The following is a 22,952-nucleotide window of genomic DNA, read 5'->3' on the forward strand; positions in this document are numbered from 1 at the left end:
AGGCTGGATTTGTTTAAAAAAATATAGCCCTTCAAAAAAATCTATCACAAAAGCCCTAAAAGGTTATACAATTTATTTTAAGATAGCATTTCTGTCATTCCTTTTGTTAAAAAGAGCATCAGGCATTTTGGCAAACAGATCAACTAGCGGATTCACCAAACACTGTAGTGAATTTACTTGAAATGTTCTTCATATTATCACTGTGTCACAATAGAGCTTGTGCTTTTGTAAGTATTGCATGTGAATCCCAATGACCCATAGTTCAGAGCCTGACATCAGTCCTGAGCGTATCTGAGGATTCGGCTCTAATCCAATGCTCTGTAGGTGTATATGGAGCTGGGTCTTCCAGGACACTGTAGGTCGAAACGTTTATCACATTGACCAGCTTCATCCTTTTCCTCGTCAGAGCAGCAACCTAAAAACATTTTCATTTAATTAATGAATTAGCATTAATTTTCCAACTATTTCAGCACAATTACTACAACAGCACAACTATTTCAGCACAATTTCAGCATCAGTCCTTTTACAAGCAGATGATGCAAAGACTGCCAATCATGTCACATCCGTAACATAATTGTTTGTAAATGTAAAACCGATCCAACATCCAAAAGCACTGGAGCAGTGTAAACAATAAGAAGCACGAAAGTTAAGAAATGATCTTAGAAACCTTTGCTCTGGTAAAATCAGAGTAAGCCAAGGTTCATTCGGGTTATTGCAGAATGGTTACATATACATCATCATGGTCATTGTATTGCTGTTATATATTATAAACACTTTATTATTTACTTTTGACATTAAATTTAGGTCAATACATATTTAAAGATCAACAATGTAAATGTAAAGATTAAATGGGAACCTGCTGTGATGTGTTAAGTACTGTAGTGGCTTCATTTTTTGCGTCTCGCAGTTTCATGTTTATTGACTGCTGCTGCTGCTTTTCTGTAGCCTTACACACAGAGAAAAAATCAGGGCTGCCTTGTATATGTTCTTGTATAATTACATGAATAATGTAATGTTTGGTGACATTGAAATGTTTCTGAAAATTAACCCAACTATGTGTGTTCAACACATCTTGACAATTTTTCTATGTAAAGAAAATAAAGCTGAACTCAGAACTGAACTGAAGATCTTTTTCTGCCACATTTACTATACATTATTTTTCAAAAGATTTTGGACACTGAAATGTTTCTCATTATTTTATATTTTTTTTCTTTTATTATCGTTTTACTGAATGTTTATGCTTATGTTTGAAATTAGTTTAGTTGACAAAAATATACGTTTGCAAACATGTTTTTTCATGACAAAACTAACATTTTATGTAATAAAAAATTTTTTTTGACTGAATAATGAAGACCAGCATATAACAGCACAGAATATAATTATTCTCAAGAAGCTGCTTGATAAAATGACAAGAAAACATTTCTGCAAATACTAGTTAAAGGGTGACTACACTGAAGATGAGAAAATATAATATGTTTTAATTCATCATTTTTAGTTACAACATAACTCCCATAGTTTCCTTGGTTATATTTCATACATTTTCAGTTAAATCTTAATCATTTTTACAGACTTGACATGTCAGGTGTTTGGGACAAAACATCTCCTGACAGAACTAATGACAGTGTCATTTACAGACTGAAAATTGGCTAATCGGCGTCGTTCCCGCGCTGAGAGTCGAGTGGATTTCCTCTCAACATCAGGAGGAACCGGGAACACAGCTCCGTTGTGATCTAAAAAATAAATCCATTAACAGTGAGGGCTTTAAAAGTGCATAAATGAGTAATATCTATCTTATTTGCAGAAAAAAACAATCACTGATTTGGCTAACAATATTGAATAGCATTTATGAACAAAAGTAACAGTCTACAACATTCCAGTCCTTGAATCTGATTGGATCAGTTCAATGAATCCTCATATTGAACCAGAAGAGCACTAAAATGCTTTACCATTTTGTTTCACCCCACCACAAACTGAATTAACTGTTGCAGTGGAAGTACGACAGTTATTGATTTATTTAGAGCGCGTTTCATGGCAGACATACTCAATCTAAAGTCATGCTTTAAATGTCTTAAGATTTGACTACATGTCTAGTTTGTGATCTCACCAATAAATTCACTCTCTGACAGAAGCACAGATCCTCGCCCGCCCTCAACGTCTCTGTACCTCTGTGTGGGACAAAACGAATCCATCAAATCTTTTAAACTCTGAGTTCCTGAGGCTGTACACAGCCTACATACAAACATAAAAGTAGACAGGAAGACCATACTTACAGACTGCTGTGTTCTTGAAAGAGGCATAAGGTCGTCTGTAAAATATAGAAAGATTTGTTTCATAAGATCTGTCCTCCTTTTAAACACTCTGGCTGATTAAACCCAATAGGTTTTCCATTTATGTTTTTAGTGCAATTTGCTATTTTGTGACAGACATGATTAGGTACACAAAGACAAAATATAATAATATGAAGATCAACAATATTAATATAACGGTAAATGCTTACCTCTGAACATGATGTCATCATTTTCCTTGAAGCAGACTGGTTCAATGCCACGAGACGATGGGCTTCGGACAGGCATATGCAAGCGGGCCATATCAAACACATCTGCTCTGCATCTACACAGACCCGTACATAATAACATTTACTAAAAACCCTTTCTATGCATCATTTTCTTAATATACGTGAAATTTGACCCAAGAAAGCACAAAAGAATACAGGCCATCCATGTTTATTTTTCTAAACCAGATAAGACCAAAACAATTCAACATTCTGTGTTATGCATGTTTTTGTTCTGTCCCACATCAGTACTGATGTGACTGTTTTGAATGTTTGTTGTGACAAACAACCATATGTGACATGACTAACTGTTAAAATATTCTAAACAAAGAACTTACATTTTATACATATTATATCACTTGTACAATAAGACACGCTCTACCTGTCGGTAAAGGGAGAGGGTAAATGATCCCAGTCTGTCTCCAGGAGCTGTTCCTCCAGTCGCCGCTGCTCACTGCGCAGACGTCTGCTTAACGCACACAGCTCTTTAACCACCTCATTTCTGTCCCCTAGTGAGAGACAATATCCTCATAAAAACTTTTATCCTGATTAAAAGAAGATGGGATGTCAGGAATGCAAGTCGTTTTGACATTTTCATCACAATGGTTTGCAATAACCAAATGATCAAAATGTTATGTATAGTCAAAGTTTATATATAATGTAATGTAATTGAAATTGATTTTATAAACAATAAGCATTAAAGTATATATATTGCATGTCACGTTGCTTAGCAAAGTTATAAAAGATTTCTTCATTGTGTGTGTGGTTGTGTGCATGTCTTGTTTTTATATCCCGGTGGGGACCTAAACCTGAATGCACACCAACACATTGGGACTCGTGTCATTGTGGGGACCAAAATTGAAAAAGCTTATAAATCCTACAGAACAATATATTTTTTTTATCTAAAAATGCAAAATGTTTTCTTTGATCTTTAGGTTTGGGGGATAAAATAAACGGTTTGTACAGTATAAAAAACATTACACCTATGGACTGTATCCATGGAGATAATAAACCAGACATGTGTGTGTGTGTGTGTGTGTTCATTTACACTCTGCTTTCAGGTGGTTTCTGTTGTCTGAAGATGGCGGAGCCTGAGGGAGAGAAAAATCCTGGCAAACACAAATATGGAAATAGTAAGTAAATTCACTGTTTGTAACATTTGTGGGTTGAAGTGAATGTCTGTCTTTGGGTTTGTGTCTGTTACCGTAGCTTGTGGTGCGTTGCAGTGTTTATTCTGTAGCGTGGGGATGGGAGGGGATGACTGGCGCTCAGCCTAGAAAACCAGCATTGAGTCACTGACACAGTCAGTTTCAGATAATATTAAAGGAATACCTCACCCAAAAATGAAAATTCTGTCATCATTTACTCACCTTCGAGTTGTTCCAAATCTCTACACATTTCTTTGTTGTGATGAACACAGAGAAAGATATTTGAAAGAATGCTTATGTCCAGACAGATTTTGCCAATAATTAATAATTAATATTGCATATAGGAATGTATAGTCCATTTAATATTTGACCTGTGGTTCTCTCTGCTTTATATCAAATGTGTGGTTTCACTGTGCGTGTGTGCGAGTGTGTTTGCGTGTGTGCGTCTATGTCGATATGTGTAAGTATGTATGCATATCGTGTGTGTGGAGCATTTGTATGTTTGTCTTTTTCTTGTTTTTACAGGTGTATGACTTTAGCTGTTTTACTTGTAGTCAATGTGTCTCATGTACAGCTGCTTTGTAACAATGAAAATTGTAAAAAGCGTTTTTTAGATAAAGTTGAGTTGATAATAGTAGGAAAAAAACAATGGTAGTCAAAAGTGCCCCAGAACTGTTTGCTGTTCTAAATTCTTCAAAATATCTTCCTTTGTGTTCAACAGAACAAAACAAATGATAAAGTAATTTTTCCTACTATGGTAGTCAATGGGTTCCAAGAACTGTTTGGTTACAAGCATGCTTCCGCATATCTTTCTCTGTGTTTGTCAGAACAAAGACATTTATATAGATTTGGAACAACTCGAAGGTGAGTAAATGATGACAGAATTTTCATTTTTAAATAATATGTCCCTTTACCTCTAACTTAATAATAATAATAAATATGTATCTAATCTGTTTTCTAACTATAGCAACAGTAAGCGTAACCACACACAAACAAACCTGCTGCTGCTGTATTCGTCTCTCTTGCTCCTCTTGTTTTTTAAGAGCGGCTCTTTCTTTCTCTCTTTCTTCTTCTTCCTTCTTCTTTTTCTCCGCTTCCTTTCGTCGTTCTTCTGCCAGACGGGCGAGTTCTTCATTTTTCAGCTTTTGCTGCAGTGATATCACAAATCTCAGTGTGTGAGCTCAGGAGTGCATTTTGGCAGAAACACTCCAGATTTTAAGAATCTCTAAATCAGTTTAAGCCCCTTCTGGAGAGAGGCCTAAAGGAAGCCATTTATCAATGTATAATATGAGAAATATAGAAGTGTAGGAACCTCCATCTCTCTCCGCCTCCTGCCCTCCTGTTCTTCTTCATATTCTCTTCTGATTTTCTCTCTCTGTTCTGCCAGTCTTCTGTCTTCCTTCTCCTCCTCTGCTCTCTGCTGCTCTCTTTCCTCCATCTGCTTCCTGCGCTTCTCCTCCACCTGATGAAACACATTCAAAAACATATTTGTGCCGCTTATATGCATATACAAATGTAATACGTTGCCGAAGACCAGTAGTGAAAATAAAATTATATACACAACAATTTCAGTTAAAAAGTAAAAGATGTCTGTGTGTTGCCCACCTGATGTCTCAGGTAAGCTTTGTATTGGTCTTGCTCCAGCTGTTGGGGTGACGGCACCTGATTGGTGGACACACTCCTTCTCGTGAACTCCGGCGAGCATGGCTGGGCAAAATCTTTAGACAAAAACATCCAACTCAAAAATGTATTAATCATTATAGAATTGTGTGTATGAGTAAGAGGCTGTGTGTTACCTGGTCTCTCCTGTCTTTGTACTGCTCCTGTTGCATTTAAAACGTGCATCTGCTTCAGGTCAGCTACACAAACACACACATGCACGTCATGTTTCACAGTTACTCTTTATTTTTATTACTACTTATTTATCTTATTATTAACTTAAAAATCATACTGATCAGATTTCCAGTGCTGTCTCTAAGTGGAGCTCCGCCCCCGCCCCTTCCCCAGGGATCATACGCTATCATCTCGGCTTCCATCTCTGCCTCCTGTCTCCGTCTCTCTTCTTTCTCTGCCTTCTTCCGTGCAGCCCGCTCCTCTATCTTAACAGTTTTCAGTCATTTTAGGTCAAATGGCTATAGTTATATATCCAACCATTACATAAGGTTATTATTTTGCACGGTTAGAAATGGACTACTGAGACTTCCAAGGTAAGGATATATAACAACACACCTGCTTTTGGAGCTCCACTTTGTAGCTGTGTCTGTCTGTCTTAGGCTGATGCCTAGAAAACATGGGCAGACCTGAAGCCACACCTTCATTCTCCCCTAGAAACCTCCTGAAATCCAATGCAAGATGTAATAGGCATACACTGACAATAATAAGTGCAAAAGTTCTGTAAGATTGCATTTGCTGGCCGGCCACTTACGTTCTGCAAGCGCTTCTCCTGGGCTCATTGTGAGGACTGAGCAGGTGTGTCTCTCTTGATGATGTTGGAAGAGAAACTCCAGCTATTGGCCCATCTGTGAAGACATCCCCACTATTATACTGACATGTAATCCAATCAATATGTTTCTTTTGATTGTTTAATAACGCAACAAAACACAAAATGAAAAATCATTTAGATTATGACAGTTTCCCCACATGTTCAGTATGTCTTACAGGCTGTGCTGAGACTCAGTGTATTATCAGCATCATGGTTTGATCTCCTGTAGGCTTCTGCAAGGGCCGGCAGGTGAGAAGGTAAAAAAGTCTCTCTGCGGGAATGAGACATAAACATGAGCGTATTTGCAACAAAGCATGTGCAGACTGTGATTGTGTGAGTTTCTGTATATTCCTATTTACCTGCGTGGAGACAGTTGATCTGACCTGTACTTTAGTAGACCTTCAGGGGGCTCAGCGGTGTCCAGGCGAATTATTTCATCTCTCGAATGCATTCTGTCCGTCTCACCAACCCTCCTGTAGCCAGGCGTCTCGCTTCCAAAGAGCTGCTTGAAAGGAATATATTACAACATCAACACGAGAGCTTCACTGACAGGAAACGCACACACACAAACAAACCTGGTTACCTTCTCTGAATCCATCATTCCAGTGACTGAAATCTTGAGGTCCAGTTCCTTCTCCCTAAAGAATCATACACACAATGGATTAATATTATTCACAATTGTTCAAAACCACAGTTCTTGTTGACCAAGATTTTTTTTTGCACCCACCTCCTCATGTGCTTCTGTTTCTCCATGATTTGCTCCTGTAGTTCATGTCTATAATGCTCCTTTCTTCTCTGCTGTGAGATTTCCTGATCCGCTGCACCTGTCAATCAAAATGATATTTTTATAATTTATAAAAATATATTATATTATGTCTAGGTCTCTGTAAATGTCATACGAGTGGAATATTCTTACAGGAAAGAATCAAGGTGAGCCGGTTTGCTTTTACCATAATACAATTATCCAGCATCACATGTAGAGTAAATCTGTTTTTGAGTGACATGAACCTTTATTCAACAATCAGTAATGACATTGAGGTCTTACCTATTAGGAGACCTGTGGTATACACTGTGTCCTGACTGGCCATGGAGTCAGATCTTTCATTGGCTTGAGCTGCAATAGGTGCTGACATCCTACAACAAAGTTGATGGTGATATGAGCAACAATGAAGAAGCAGCTTGGAAACTGTTGCTTGGGATTGGCCATTTAGACTTTTATATCTAATGATATCTATTATAGATGTTTATGTATGTTCACCTGTTTCTGTGCTGTAGTTTGCTTGTGTGATGATTTGTTTCTGTGAAAAATTCTCCTCTTCTTCTGGAAGTGAGAGACAGAGCTCATATTATTACAGCAAACAAACATCTTAAATGTATCTAAAAATTATGTTGCCTCACATATGGATCATTCTGTTAGAGGGTAGTTTAGGCAAATATAAAAAATCTGTTATCATTTAATCACCCTCATATCATTTAAAACATGTACAGTATGTTATATTTTTTTTAAAAGAAGACATTTTGAGACTTTTGGGTGATTTTGTGTCTATGCAATGAAAGTCAATAGGGGCAATGTTGTTCGGTTTCCAGCTTCCTTCAAAACACCTTATTTTGTGTTCCGCAGAAAAAAAGAAAGTCATATATGTTTGGAATGACATGAAGGTGAGCAAATGATGATAGAATTTTTATTATATTATTCAAAATAGTCGAAACATACTATGAGTTTGTCGTCAAACATGGCTCGAAATCAGCCTATGGAGGATAAGCTTATTAAAAGTTGCAATTTATTTCCTTTTGTCACCTATTTACTGTTCTGGTGTCTCTTTCTCTCTGAAGTCGCCCCCCTTGTAAATGTATGAGTTCTTCGTCGCTGCAGTCTTCCTCAGAACTGCACACGCCCCATCCCAGCCCGCAAACCTCTGTCAGGGTGGCCACATCTCTCATTCGGACGGTCTGAAGGAAAGAGAGAAATACTGAGCTACCTATACAGGTACAGATCATACAAAAAAGATTTATTTATATACTGTTGCAGAGTTATTACAGTTTGATTTTAGTTTTATTAATATTTAAATTTAGCTTATACTTTTATGTAAATTTAAGTAAAAAGTTTTAGCAATGTTGGTATTTGCTTTAGTCGTTTTTATAAATTATTTGTTTATCTTTTATGTTGCTATATAAGACTGATTATAATTTTTAGATTATATTTTTGGCATTTTTGAGAGAGGGGACTGGAAGCAAAGTAGGGGGAGAGAGAAGGGATCATGAGACAGGAATCGAACCCGGGTCACCCGATAAGCAACCGCGCCACATATCGGAGCACTGCCCACGAGGCTATGAGCTCCGACATAAGATAATTAATCAATTAACTTTTATTTTAGTTTTCGTTTATTATTATAATTTTAGTGGTTTAAACTCATTTCAGTTTATTTTTGAGGCAGCATTTCAGTTCTTCCTATAATTAAGTCTTTCCAATAATTTTTAGGTCAATATTTAATTTAATTTCAATGAACAGAAACGTTTCATATTATTAATTTTGGTACTTTACCAAACAATCTTCTTTATGGTTCTACTCAAGAAAAAAATTCACCTACACCTTGGATGGCCTGAGGGTGAGAAAATAAACTGCAAATTTGAGTTTTGGGCTGAACTATCCCTTTAGGAGTGATAACTGTAGCTTGCTTCTGATGTGAGGAAATGAGTGTTACAATTCACCCCATCAAGAACACTGCGTTCAGCAAACGAGGGATGTATTGTATTGCCATCTCAAAGAGTCAGTAAATTCGCTTTCCAACACATTCTCTTTCACAACTACATCCTGCTGGAACATTGTTCCCAATTCAGTTCAGTCAACCACATCTCTCACAAGTCACAACATTCAAAAAACTACTTAAAACCCATCTCTTCTGTGAATACTTGACAGGCAAATGAAAAACTAACCCTTTCTCTCAACAGGTATTGTTCTGGCTTTTGTGGAAACTAGTAACTTGGTATTAGCACCTGTTGTATTATTGTTTCTGTATGACATCTCTTTGTTCAGTGTTATATTAATAGCACGAGTAAACAGGGCTGTGTTCAACAGGGCATGTGGCGCGAATACATGCTTTTCTGTGCCTTTGCTGTGTTAAAAGTTGCCCATGCATGTATTAAACAAGTAAAAATTGCATAAATGAAAGTGTCGGAAACAAAAGATGCATTCAATCTAAAAGCGAATGCTCACACAGACCCGCCTGAAACGCCTTGTGTAAACACACTCCCACAAATCTAAATCAATTTGTGGTATGATTTGACTAAGACCGCCCAAACGTATACGCAAGTAAGGTGGGCGCACCTGTCAGTACACTTGCTTTGGAACCTGATGAACTGGTTAAGTGACCAATCATAGCACACCTCGCTTTTCAGAGCGATGAGCTTTGTAAAAAATCTGTGCGTTTCAGAGAGGCGGATTAAAGAGGAGTGTAGTAGAGTAGGCGGGGAGAGACCGTGGTTCGAGTCCGGTGAGTAATTGTGAATGAGCGCCAGCTGTGCGCACACCGGGCTCGAATCACGTAGGAGATGGGAGCATAAAAGGAACGAGCGACCGGACCGTCGAAGAGAGAGGACCGGGCCCGAACTTATGTTATGTTTGTATTTATATTATGTTTTGTTCGCCGGCGGTCGTCCGTGAGGGGCCGCCGGCTGTTATATTACTTTATTAAATGTTTAAATGTTTGCCGGTTCCCGCCTCCTTCGTTCCTTTTATGCTCCCATCTCCTACGTGATTCGGTGTGCGCACAGCTGGCGCTCATTCACAATTACTCACCGGACTCGAACCACGGTCTCGCCCCGCCTACTCTACTACAAGGAGATACAAACATGCACATGTGGAAAATACCGTGTTTTTAAACCTTAAATGTATACACATTGCTTTACATCTAAAACAAACGATAATATTCGTTTTAGCCGTGTCATATGACCCCTTTAAATGGAAACTGTGGTGCGGTTGAATGCCCTGTTGTGATGACGCAAGAGTTGAGAAGGCCATTTTTATGTTCTTTTTGAAGAATTTTCAGAGCCTGGTGAAATCAGTATAAATACATGTTGAATACTGCAAAATATATCTCTTCTTATATCTTCAATTGTTGCATATAACGAGCTGCAGCGGACACGATTGTAAACGACTTAACATGGACCCATTGTGCGAGCTGTCTCTTTAATACCACCTGGGTTATATACATGTTGCTGCTGATTGGGCAGACATTCTTGACACACCCACCACACAAGAGAAAACGCGAACGGGAGGAGGATCACTGCACGTCATTGCAACGTGCTTCAGTGATTATCTATTGATGAATATCGTGCGTGTTTGAATTCAAATCCCCCCATAAAGATCTTCACATATACCCTACTGGGGACTCAGATTGAGCGACGCTAGTGGGCGTGGATTCAGCGCCAACAGTGGACACGCCCCCAGCGTTTGAGAGCATAGAGTCCTGCTCATTTCTCCAAGATTTTGATAACTTATTTTATTTACTTGGTTGTTTTTTCTCCATTCAAATTTGTCTGGCTGGTTAATAACACACTTTTCTTTTGAGTGACAAACTCAGAACACATATTTTAATGTCACTTTACCCGGACTTTAAGACTGTATTAGCATTGTTAGTCGGTCATTATTAATCCCTAAAACACACACCTTGGATAATCTTCTTCTCCTTGGAACCGTGTGAATGTCACCAGCACTCCAGTGATCTCTCTGCAAGAGACACAGCAATGAGATATCAGAAGATTCACTTCAAAATACAGACATTGAGAATGTGCGCCTCACCTCCACCATGTACTTTCTGTAATCTTTCCTAAGCTCTTCCTGTAGCCTGTGTTTCTTTCTTTCATATTCCTCTCCCAGCGGCAGACTCACTGCATCTACGCACAATGCAATAACATTGATGTTTCTTAAAAATCAGGTGTGCACAGTAACACACGCCATAATAAATCTGCAGCCACATTAAATTACATAAACACAACTGTACCTTGCTGACTCGTGATTGGACGTTGGTTCTCTTTCCGCAAACCATGGTCTTTACGTCTCTGGTTCGTTGTAAGATTGTGAACACATCAGACAACATTTGTCAAGTATCTCTTAACTTGTGGTAGTCTGCTGCATATCTATCATCAATGTTTTCTTTAAATATGTGATTTGATGTTTATACAGTTGACAAAAAACGTCCCTCACCCTGATCTCCATGTATGGGGGATCCTGTTCCAGACAGGCTTTCTCTTCTGCTATCTTCATCTTCTGGTCTTCCAGAAATTTCTCCAAAACCTCATCCATCTGAAACACAAATATTCAAGCAAAACATACAACCATTAACTGTTGCTCTGTAACCTGTATTAACATCTATAAACAATACATGATGAACACAATATATTTGTTTTTAGGTACACTAATTTACTCTAGTACATCTAGTGACACGTTTACACACCGTTTCTCCACCACAATGCTTAAGTGCGCGTTTAACTGATTCTGAAGTGTTACTTAGTTTCGATGACTCCATACCGGCTATAGTGAACTTTACATGTTATTTATTAATACAAATGGCTCGAATGTATCATTTGATCTGATCAATATAAGTGATCAATATGTTGAATGTAAATCTGATTTCACAGATCTCTACTGGGTAGGTCACACTGCACGGTCGGCTATAAAAAGAAAACACCGCTATTCCTCCTTTCCTACATTCCACTTCCTCTCATCCCGCTTTTCTCTTCCTCTCGATGCCGCTGATGTGTATAACATATGGATAAACAGAAGAGGAATGGCGGTTATGTCTGAAATCTCAATCGGGATGGATGGAGATGAGAAGAGAGGAAAGGGAGTATGGAGACAGTAAAGGATGAGATAAGAGGAAAGAAGAACAGTCTGCAGGTTCTTTGTGGAGACTTTTAGTCTATTAGGCTTCTGCGTCAAGTCTGGTGCAGTGGCTGCTCTTATGCGGTAGAGGGCGCTCAGGATTAGAAACCTCTGGCGGTTACATCACAATGACAAAATAAAAATGTTCACTGTTTTTATGTTTGTTCCTTAATAAACAGATTTTTGTCCGTTCGTTAAAAAGCTCTCAATATTAAAATTGTATTTTTATCTCAACATTGACTGTTAATTGTATACTTAAAAGTAATATTTAACCGTTTTTTTTTGCGGATAAAATAGGAAATCTGTCATTTCTCGTTACCCAGCATATCAAAAAACAGACGCAGCTGCAGTTTATACCCATAAAAACTCTTAATAAACAAAACACAACCTTTCCCGTTGTTTGCGTTGTGGATATTGTAGTTTTTGTCAAATTTAACATCGTAGCACAACTCGTCATGTCATGTAATAAATGAATAAAACATCCAATGTGCAAAGAACGTGAAAACTGGTAAAGTTTGTCTTACAAAAAAACACATTTTAACAAACGTTCATTAGAAACTATAATGTGGAAACACCCACGGTCGTTAACGATTACGAACCACATGTCCCACAATGCAACGCGCCGCACATAGGTCACTCTGCGACACAGAACCGCTTCCGTGTTGTGTTTGTTACTGGAAAACAGAAACTGCGTGAGGTGACACAATTTTCTCTCACTCGTTGGTAAATACACAGCGATGCTTTTGTAAACAGCTGGGAAAGAGGATATATATCATTGGATTATGTCGTTGATCCCGGGCACGAAGCAAAAGGACAGGCGCATTTTATGCGGGATGTGCCCGGACCCGCAGTGCCAGGCGAAGCTCTTCTTTCCCGCACACACCTCCATCAGTATCGAGTGCACCGAGTGCGGCCAGAGACACGAGCAGAAAAACCTCGCGAATGTGGAAGAGGTGACTGACCCAGATGTGGTGCTTCATAACCTGCTGAGGAATGCTTTGCTTGGTGTGCCGGGCCCTCCCAAAAAGGGCACGGAGCTGGTGAAAGTGATGGGACTGTCAAACTATCACTGCAAGCTGCTCTCCCCCATCCTCACCCGCTACGGTATGGACAAACAGTCGGGTACTGCTAAACTTTTAAAGGACATGAACCAGGGAGACATCTTTGACTGCTCACTTCTAGGTGACAGGGCATTTCTCATTGAACAAGAGCACGTGTCCACTGTTGGCTATGGTAGAGACCGTTCAGGGAGTTTGATCTACCTGCATGACACCTTGGAGGAGATCAAGAAAGCCAACTCGAATAGAGAGTGTCTCATCCCCGTGCACGTGGATGGAGACGGACACTGCCTGGTCCACGCCGTGTCCCGGTCTCTAGTAGGACGTGAGCTCTTCTGGCATGCCCTCAGAGAAAACCTTAAACTTAACTTCAAGCAGAACCTGGACCGCTACAAAGCTTTATTCCAGGACTTTATTGACGCAGCCGAATGGGAAGATATAATAAATGAATGTGACCCCTTATTCATCCCTCCGGAGGGCGTGCCGTTGGGCTTGAGGAACATCCACATATTTGGTCTGGCCAATGTGCTTCACAGACCAATAATCCTTTTGGACTCCTTGAGTGGCATGCGCAGCTCGGGCGATTACTCCGCCACCTTTCTCCCAGGCCTGGTTCCAGAGGAGCAATGCAGAGGAAAAGATGGCACACTGAACAAGCCCATCTGCATCGCGTGGAGCAGCTCCGGCAGGAATCACTATCTTCCCATAGTGGGCATAAAGGGCACGGCGTTACCCCGTTTACCTTCTGCGTTGTTGCCGAAAGCGTGGGGCATCCCACAAGAGCTGATCCGGAGATATGTGAGTCTGGACTCCGGCGGCAGCTGTGTGATCGGGGGCGATCGGAGTCTGCAGGATAAATATTTGCTGCGCCTCGTGGGTGCAATGGAGGACGTCTTCATGGACAAGCACGGGATCCACCCCTCACTAGTTGCAGACGTTCACCAGTACATATACAGGCGCACGGGAGTGATCGGTGTGCAACCTGAGGAGGTCACGGAGGCGGCAAAGAAATCAGTTCAGGAGGGCCGTCTCCATCGTTGTTTGGTCTGCAACGCCCTTTCTGAGCTCCACATGCCAGCCGAGTGGCTCATACCCGGGGGTAAGCTCTACAACCTGGCCAAATCCACTCATGGCACGCTTCGACGTGATAAAAACTACAGCTTCCCTCTAAATAGTATGGTTTGTTCCTACAACCCTGAAAAAGACGTGCTTGTGCCCGATTATAAACTAAGCTCCCTCACGGCCTGCACCTGGTGCCACGGAACCTCCGTAAGACGCGTGCATGGCGACGGCTCTGTTGTTTATTTGGATGGAGATCGTACCAACACGAGTTCGCAAGGGGGGAAATGTGGATGCGGCTTCAAGCACTTTTGGGAGGGGAAAGAGTATGACAATCTTCCTGAAGCATTCCCCATCACTCTGGAGTGGGGCGGTCGTGTGGTGCGCGAGACTGTTTACTGGTTCCAGTACGAAATGGACCCGTCGCTTAACAGCAACGTTTACGACGTGACCATGCGGCTCGTCACCAAACACTTCCCCGGTGAGTTCGGCAGCGAGATCCTGGTGCAGAAAGTGGTAAACACCATTTTGCATCACACAGCCAAGAGAAGCCAAGATGAATACAATCCTGTCAACATAGAGGGCGCTCACGTGCAGAACAGAGTGGATGGGGCTGAACCGGTCACCCAACCTCCTACCAAAATCATCTTGACGGGTCAGAAAGGTAAAACGTTGCATAAAGAGGAGCTTGTGATGAGCAGGACCGAACGAGTCTTGCAGCACAGCATTAGCGAGCAGGCAGCTCTCTCCCAGCGCCGAAGCACGGACCGTGTGCGCCAGCAGAACCCTCGCCCTTCGTCCCCTTCCTCTGCTTCCTCTTCAGCTCCTCCCACTCCCACTAAAGTGCCACCCTCCAGTGGAGAGAAAAAGATCCGTGTAACGACCAGCGACGGGCGGCAGGCCATGCTCACGTTGCAACCTCACACCACCTACAGTGACCTGCAGAACTCCATTATCCAGGTCTTCAACTTGCCACCCGGCCAGCTGTGCATCCGCCACGGTTTCCCGCCCAGAGAGCTGCCCCCGCCACACAAAGAGGACCAGAACCAGCAGGTTGGGTTGCAACATGGCGATCGCATTTCTGTAGAAGTGCTGAAAGAGAGCTCGCCCGACGCTCAACTGAGTCAAACTCAGTCTCATGCACCTGAAACTCATGACCCACGGCTCAGTCGTGCAAGCAGCAGGGAACTCCAGGACAACATTGACCTTGAGATGTCTTCACTTTGTCTCCTAGCAGCACTCTTGGGTAAGACACATTCTCTTTTAAGCGTGATTTGTTTTATTTTGATCAAAGACTTTCATCATCATCACAGAGATTAAAAAAACAGTTTTATTTCTGGTTAAGTAATTTAAGATTTATTTGATTTACTATGGGGCAAAAGTAAACCCTGTCTATTCCATGCCCAAAAAATCAATTGGAGGCCGGCATCTAATTATTTGATGTGTTTTTATCTATTCTTTACCAGGTGAAGATGTCTGGTCATATGCCAAGAAACTGCCTCACCTGTTCCAGCAAGGAGGAGTCTTCTACAATATTGTCAAGAAAGACATGGGTAAGGTGCTATGTTAATATGAAATAAAGCTGTATGAATACTGTGTATGTAAGTGTAAAGTTTTAGGAAAGTATAGATGCACATTAAGACATTTTTTTTACAGAAAATGAACAGGTAATATAGAGAATATAGATCATTGATTAATTTCTAAAAAATGTGCACTTTTGCTTTTATTGTAAATGTTTAAGGTGTTCTTTGTGCTCACTGTCAATTTAGTGGCAAAGACTGATGTAAATGCTAGAACAGTTAAGATTGCTTTACAGCATGTAAAACACCTGTGTTTGATCCTTCTGGGAAAGAGTTATGACACTTCAGGGAGTTTTCAAGGTTTTTCCTGTTATTCTCTCTTTAGTCTCACCAGTGTCACAATGAGGCCCCATTCACATTTTGCGTCTTTTCAGCGCGCATATTCCTTATTTTAAGTGAAGACATGCGGCAGCAGGGTGGAAATAGCTCCCTCTTTCTCTGTCTCTCTCACACTCTCTCTCTCTTCTTTTATAATTATGTTTACAAACTTATCTTTCCTGAAAATCGCATACAACTGATATAAATGTTTTAAAAACACGATTCACTTAAGCATACTGTATCAGAGATTAATATATCAGGAACAAAAAATGGAAATATTGTATTTCTAATTGAATACATTTATAGATATTATTGGTCGCACCACAAGATAAGTGGTTGTGACCCATTTTTATCTAAACCTGTACATTTAACATCAATACTCTAGAAAAGGCTTGCTGTGTATTAACCATGGTAATTTCAGTTGGAACATTGAAAATGTCAGATCTAAACTTACAACAGGAAGTTACTGTAAGGGGAAGATCGAGACCATTAGTAAAAATGCTTTTGTTGTAATGACAGCATGCACTTAAGCCGGCATAAGCTGGACAAGATGCCAAAACCTGATGATCTGTGTAATTCGAGCATGATTTGAGAGACTCCTCAAAAGAGTGTCTTTGACCTTTGCACATAGTAGTTAACATGGGCAAACATTTGCCTACATTTGTTTAGTGATATAGAAAAACTGGAATCTAAACGGTTCCCCTTTTTGATTTCTTTATAAAACTTGGTTTGTTTCCAGGTTTAATTTAGATTTTAAATGCAAATTTTCAATTGGGTCATGTTTTTAGATCCACTGTACAGTATGCTGCCAGAAAGGGCTTCAATGTGCAATGGAAGACAGAGTAAAAGAATAAGACAGAGTATTTGTTAAGAATCTGTTTGATTCAAAGATAAAAACACACAAAAAAGTTGTTCTGTATTTTGTTATGCATTTGGTTTTATGTAGTTATAATAAATGTTATAATTTACATTATTTAATTTAAGAATACTATGATGCATATTTGTGTTTATATGCCCTACCCATTGCAACCAATAGAATTGTGCAAAATAGGTTCAAATTAAACATTGCAAACAAGTATTGCAGTGTCTAGTGTTGCAAAAACTAGTAGTAAATAATGTAGTTCTATAAGACAAGTATGTGTGACAGGTGGTTGATGTCTATATGCATGTGTTTTATGCCTGAAGCTAATTTTCTTTCTCTCCCTGTCTGATTTCAGGTCTGTTGGACGGGAAGCACTGCACACTGCCCCACTTGTCTGGCAAAACGTTTGTGTTTAATGCAGCAGAGGATCGATTGGAGCTATGTGTGGACTCAGCTGGTCATTTTCCAGTAGGCCCTGATGTAGAGGACCTCGTTCAGGAAGCCCTCTCCCAGCTCCGCACTGATGCAGCCTCCCGTAGCCATGAAGGAAGCCCCGCCCACAGCCTACGATTGGGCTCCGGTGGGGCAGTGCGCAGGAAAGAACAGAGCGTCACCGCCTTCCAGGGAAAAGGTCACTCTCTAGGCTCCGCCCCTCCTGAGCATCCTCCAATACGACGACAGCACAGCAGCGGCGTGGATCTCAGCGGCAGCGTCCGTGGAGAGAGTTTACCTCTGTCGGGTGAAGAGCTGGTGCGTGTGGCCCCAGGCATGCTTACTCTACGTGAGGGCCACGGCGTGGGGCTGGAGCCCGCTGTGATCGAGGCCCAACGGCAACGCTTGCAGGAGATGGTTTCGAGCATACAAGCGTCAATGGACAAACACCTGCGCCAGCACTCTGCGACAAGGCATGATGGGAAGGAAGAAGAGACTACTGACAAGCAAGAAGAGATGGAGAGTCATGGGCCAGAGCCTCCTAGCACTTTTGAGCCCATGGACCAATCCTGATGCTTCATTAAACTGAGCGAGCTTCCTTCACAGCGTAACACACACGTATACACACGCATACACACACACTGTGATTCAACTAATCAATAATGGTGCCGCCTAATGCGTCTGTTCAGTGCGAAACGCATTGCTTAAATCTTTTCAAGTCTTAAGATGTGGAACTCAGAGTGGTTATTTACAGAACGTGTGTTGGCTTTCATCCACCTTAAGTACAGCTGCACCAAAGTGCACATAGATTTAATATCACCCGTAAGCTTTGCTAGTATGCTCAAGCATAGTTCTTAAGTAATTCTAAAAATAAAGTGCACTTTGACCCTTATGCTCTGAAAAGTCCCTGAAATCAAAACAAAAACAGCTGTGGTCTTTTCAGCCCCGTGTTTACATCAGTAAGTGTGTGTGTGTGTGATTATTAGGAAACACATCAGAATAGACAGCTCAGTGAGGAACTAACCCAGTGTCAGACATCAGCTTGATAATATGATTATTAGCTTGATTAATATGCCCTTGTGCATGTCCCTTTTCTTTTCAAACATTGTTCAGTAGGAGGCAATTCAGAAGCGTTACTTCGCATTGGAATGTAATCTTTTGACAGGTTTTTGTCTATAGCTACACTGAATTTAGCCAAGCGGATGTTATTTTCAGGGGAAAAAATTCAGAACTATATTTGTCTTGATTGCCTATATCAATGCAATGCTGATGTGATATGGTTAGTACGGTCAGACTATTTTTGTTAAGTAAAACATACAAAGCAAAATAAATCCGTAACCCTAATTTGTAGAGCTGATATTTAAGCAACACATCCTGAATATACCTGATGTTTAAAAAAGATGGAAAATTGTAAAGATTGCATTGAATCCACTTCATATCTATTCAGACCTTGGTGAGCTTTTGCTTTTACCCTGATGTTGCCAATAACAGGTGAACAGACCTGTTAACAGCCTTAACAAGACCTGACCCCAGCTTTGATCTGCAGCGTTTCCCAATGGTGCCCTATGTTAGCTAGTTCTGAGAAGACACAGGGCCTGTCCTCGGTTTTATCTGAGGTTACAGGTGAAGCATATTGAAGGTGTTTAGAGGCTCGATGAGCTTTTGCTTTTTAATTGATTGTTTTTTTATTTTAAGTCAACGACAATATCTGTACCAGAGCACTTTTCTGTGTGGGAGTGTTTATTAGCTCTTAAACATATAATTGATATTGTTGGTGTACAGAGCGGCACAAAAGAGATGTTTTACTGCTTCATGTAACACAGACTCGAGTGCAGATTGTTTCTCTGTGACTGCTGCCCTCATGATATATTGTATTCTGGTGTACAATAGTGGTATATATTGTATTATACTTTCAGCTGTACAGATATTGAATCTGTTTGTTTTTCTGATTGTTTTTCCTCTGTTTTTCAATAAAACAGTTGGATAATTCTATACAGCCGTGGAATCTGCTGTTTGCATGCGTGATTTACTTTTCAGCCTAACAACAATAAAGTTATTCCATCTGTATGAAACCATGTGGTCACTGTCTTTGATTCACCCAACAAAGCAGTAAGTAAATGTATTAAAGTAATGTGCAAACATCTAAAAGGGGACACCTAGAAAAAATGGAAATCTGTATATGACTCTTCTGAGGTTGTAAAAAAATGTTTTTGTGAATTTTTTTTTTCCCTACAATGTTAGTCAATGGGCCCTCAATGTTCCTGAGACACCAATATTCTTCAAAACATATATGTTTGAAATGATATGAAGGTAAGTAAATGGACTAACTTTAAAGGAATAGTTCACCCAAAATGGAAAAGTCTGTCATCATTTACTCACACTCTTGTCATTTCAAACCTGTATGACTTTCTTTTATCCTCAGAACACAAAAAATATATATATTTATACAGAATAATGAAACAATTCTGATCCCATAAAGATGCCATTTTGACTGACAGGTCAAGCAACCAATCACGTTTCGTTTGTTTCATTCCACTTCATGTTTATGATTGTGGAAATGTCTCTTCCATAACGTTTGAGTTTACGCATAATGAATCTCGCATACTTTTAACAAATCAGCGTTTAGTTGTTAAGTGAAACCGAAATAAACATGGCAGCTTTCAGGTCAATTATTTATTTTTATAAAATAAATAAAACACTCAATGTTGAATAGAGCAATGGCTCAAGGTGTTGCTTCTGTGACTAAAGATCCAGTGTATGATATTTAGCGGCATCAAGTGGTGAGGTTGTGAATTGCAACCAACAGCTCACTCCACCGCTCACATCTCCCTTTCGTAGCACTACGGCAGCTGAGAAAGGACTAAGATCTCATCACAATTTTGCTTCTTTTCCGAAGGAGATAAAGTATTTACGAAACACGCTCTGTAGAGCAGTTAGAGCAGGGACATGCTTTGTTTGTCGATAGAAATAGCTAATTCTTACTTAATAAAAACATAAAGTTTCATCTTTATCACTGAAGACAACATTACGTATATTATATTGCATATCTGTCAAAAGATTCTCCAAGAAATTACACATTGGGCCTTTAATAATAGAAAAGCCTCTGATGCCTTGCAACCTCTTCATTGAATAGTTATGTAATTAGCAAAATTTGGAGACCTATACATACACTGTACTTAAAACACAATTGTGTTGTTACTTTCTGTGTGGGGATTATGACTTGAATTGGTGTGTGTGTGTGTGTGTGCATGTGGAAGGGGAGGTCAATAATAAATCAAATGACAATTTTAAGACGTCCAGATAATTTTTAGATGACTTGCATTGCTTAGATGACTTATGCACACTTTTAAACACACTATTTAATGAAAATCATTCGTTAACATTATTTACATATGTACATGTGGATTAAGTAAAAGGTTAACAATCTGGACAGTGGTTGCAGGTTGGTTCAATCACAAAAAACCGCATATTGCAGGTGCATACTTAAAATGAAACCATTCCGTTGCACAAATTATTCTTTGTGTTTAATGTTTCTACAGACTTAAAACGCTAAACTAAACTAAAAATAGTTCTTCTATGGCATCACTGCAAAGGTGGAGTTAAGAGCAATTGGAGAGGTGGAGCTTGGAGTTGTCGGGCAGAGTCATTCTGGCTGAAAAGCAGGATTGATGGAGCCAGTATGTACGGCATGTCCTTCACTGCGTCGACGGGGGCGAGTGAGCAGCCGCTGAAGTAATCGGGGTGAGCCAGGCACTCCTGATAATGATGCCCGCCGTGGCAGTTTCAGAGAGCGTCTTCTGCAATAACAAGTACCAGTTCAGATACAGTATCAGAATTGCATCGGTTACAATAAAAGCAAATTAACATCATGAACTTACCCTGTGCAGCCACGACGGTCATCAGACGACTCTTGTATGGAGCTCTGTTTAGTCAAGATAGGCCGCAGAGGATTTTTTTTCTACACACAAACAATAGAAATAAATGAAACTTCATGGCCACATACTTAGGACACTATATTTTTTATAAAATGCCTTTATTTCAGCATTACTTATTATTAACAAATGTACAATGTCCAGCAAACAGCCATAAAGGACATACATGAATCTCATTGTTCTTTAAGGATAAATTGGAATGCTGACTGCATGCAAGGTCACCAACATTGTTACCTGACCTAATACTAATTTCTGACAGAGTCCAATCACCACAGCCATGTTTCAAGTGTAAGCTTTTAAAGCAGCAAAGTAGTTTAACTCATTAAATGTTCACACATGGGTATCCAGGTGTCTACTTATATTGTGTAATCTTTGCTTTGGTTTACTTTCTGTGCCTGTGTGTACCTTTTCGAAGCATGTGGTGGGCAGGTATGCCTCTCGTCCATTCTGCTGTCGTACGTAACACCAGTCAGCATCTTCCCGATGGAGCAGTATCACAACTTCACCGGCACAGACAGACCCCTCGTCTTCGTATTCTGCACTGTATCCTGTCACCACAACCACCTCACACACAACACATACACTTCACCATCATCACCTGCACCATCCGCTCTATAAGATCAAATACATCTGCAGCTCCAAAAAAAATCTTTTTTGTGTGTTTGTGTGAAGATACCATTTCTCCTTGGTGCTTGAAAATCCCACTCTTCCGACAAACTGAAACCAATTGTGCAACATTCAATTACACAAAACCCAGTTTTGTTCTTATCCGACTCACAGAAAAAGACCACTGACCTTGAGGAGACAGCACAGTGGTGAATACTTCAAACTCTTCATGACTCTGGGTGTAGATTTGCTGCATGTTGAGGTCGAATCACACAAATATAAAATACTGACGCACACTCTATCTGTTCATTTAGATTCAATGATACTGCTGTGCTCTCTCTCTTCTTTAAGTAGTCTCTTTCTCTCTCTCTCTTGCTCTCTCAAACGGCACACATCAGTGTTTTAGATTGATGCTTTTCTGGGAAAGTAAAGTACTCTTAAGCCTGTTTAACTCTGTTCCACGTGAATGTTTACCTGCTGCGGTTCACGACTCTGATCAGCCAATCACGCACTTCTAGGAGCCAACACTCTCATCAGCCATTCCTGCTTTCAGAAGCCAAGGTTTAATCGCAGCCAATCTCATATCTCTTGGGGGGAAAAGAACGGCCAATGACATGCTTCCAAACTCCAAACACTTGTTTTACTTAAACCATTCACACTTATGTCACCAGACTTTTTCCAGCACCAGGTCAGTTCCCTGCATGATTTTGAATATTTGTTAATCCTGAATACCCCAACCTTATAAATGTTTTGAATTTCTATCCACTCTAAGTAATATAAAACCGCAATCTGAATTATTGCTCATCTCAAAACAAATGACAAAAGATTTTCGCAAGTCTTCAGCAAATCTGTCAATCAATAACCTGTAGGCTACATCTCCATTCAGGTAAATGTTTGTTGCCTTGGTTCGGTTTAAACAAAATCATTTTGTGTACAGTTATGTCATTTTCTTACCGGTGTTCCACAATTATAGATTTATTCAATTTATACAATTGATGAAAAAAGGTAACACTTTACAATAAGGTTTTATTTGTTAACAATTA

At 40.0% G+C, this 22,952-nt stretch overlaps 3 protein-coding genes across 4 annotated transcripts; 1 reads left to right on the top strand and 2 right to left on the bottom strand.

The window, feature by feature from the left end:
* Positions 1-56: 56 nt before the first annotated feature.
* cspp1b (centrosome and spindle pole associated protein 1b) lies at positions 57-12,629 on the bottom strand. Of its 2 annotated transcripts, none has more exons than XM_056744369.1 (27): positions 11,635-12,629; positions 11,385-11,483; positions 11,182-11,239; positions 10,980-11,074; positions 10,848-10,907; positions 7,980-8,131; positions 7,440-7,502; positions 7,227-7,315; positions 6,909-7,005; positions 6,765-6,819; positions 6,541-6,683; positions 6,358-6,452; positions 6,125-6,218; positions 5,929-6,034; positions 5,651-5,798; positions 5,496-5,558; positions 5,305-5,417; positions 5,012-5,161; positions 4,698-4,847; positions 3,756-3,824; positions 3,600-3,660; positions 2,934-3,060; positions 2,498-2,610; positions 2,271-2,305; positions 2,105-2,165; positions 1,633-1,730; positions 57-946 (listed from the first exon to the last, which is right to left on the bottom strand). In XM_056744369.1, the coding sequence occupies exons 1-27, from the start codon at positions 11,704-11,706 to the stop codon at positions 845-847; spliced, it is 2,568 nt and encodes an 855-aa protein (XP_056600347.1). In that variant the 5' UTR covers positions 11,707-12,629; the 3' UTR covers positions 57-844. The 2 variants fall into 2 exon arrangements, with proteins under 2 accessions (XP_056600347.1, XP_056600346.1); XM_056744368.1 differs by having other exon boundaries at positions 6,541-6,686.
* A 57-nt stretch (positions 12,630-12,686) lies between these two features.
* On the top strand, positions 12,687-19,443 carry vcpip1 (valosin containing protein (p97)/p47 complex interacting protein 1). The gene is made up of 3 exons (XM_056744366.1): positions 12,687-15,425; positions 15,646-15,732; positions 17,295-19,443. Exons 1-3 carry the CDS (start codon positions 12,845-12,847, stop codon positions 17,942-17,944), a joined length of 3,318 nt encoding a protein of 1,105 aa, XP_056600344.1. The 5' UTR covers positions 12,687-12,844; the 3' UTR covers positions 17,945-19,443.
* A 1,345-nt stretch (positions 19,444-20,788) lies between these two features.
* si:dkey-97a13.12 (uncharacterized) lies at positions 20,789-22,820 on the bottom strand. Its single transcript, XM_056740833.1, has 5 exons — positions 22,099-22,820; positions 21,980-22,020; positions 21,709-21,867; positions 21,250-21,329; positions 20,789-21,168 (listed from the first exon to the last, which is right to left on the bottom strand). The coding sequence occupies exons 1-5, from the start codon at positions 22,163-22,165 to the stop codon at positions 21,015-21,017; spliced, it is 501 nt and encodes a 166-aa protein (XP_056596811.1). The 5' UTR covers positions 22,166-22,820; the 3' UTR covers positions 20,789-21,014.
* Between the last annotated feature and the right edge of the window lie 132 nt (positions 22,821-22,952).

The sequence above is a fragment of the Triplophysa dalaica genome, chromosome 3, assembly GCF_015846415.1.
Source record: "Triplophysa dalaica isolate WHDGS20190420 chromosome 3, ASM1584641v1, whole genome shotgun sequence".
NCBI classification, from domain to species: domain Eukaryota; kingdom Metazoa; phylum Chordata; class Actinopteri; order Cypriniformes; family Nemacheilidae; genus Triplophysa; species Triplophysa dalaica.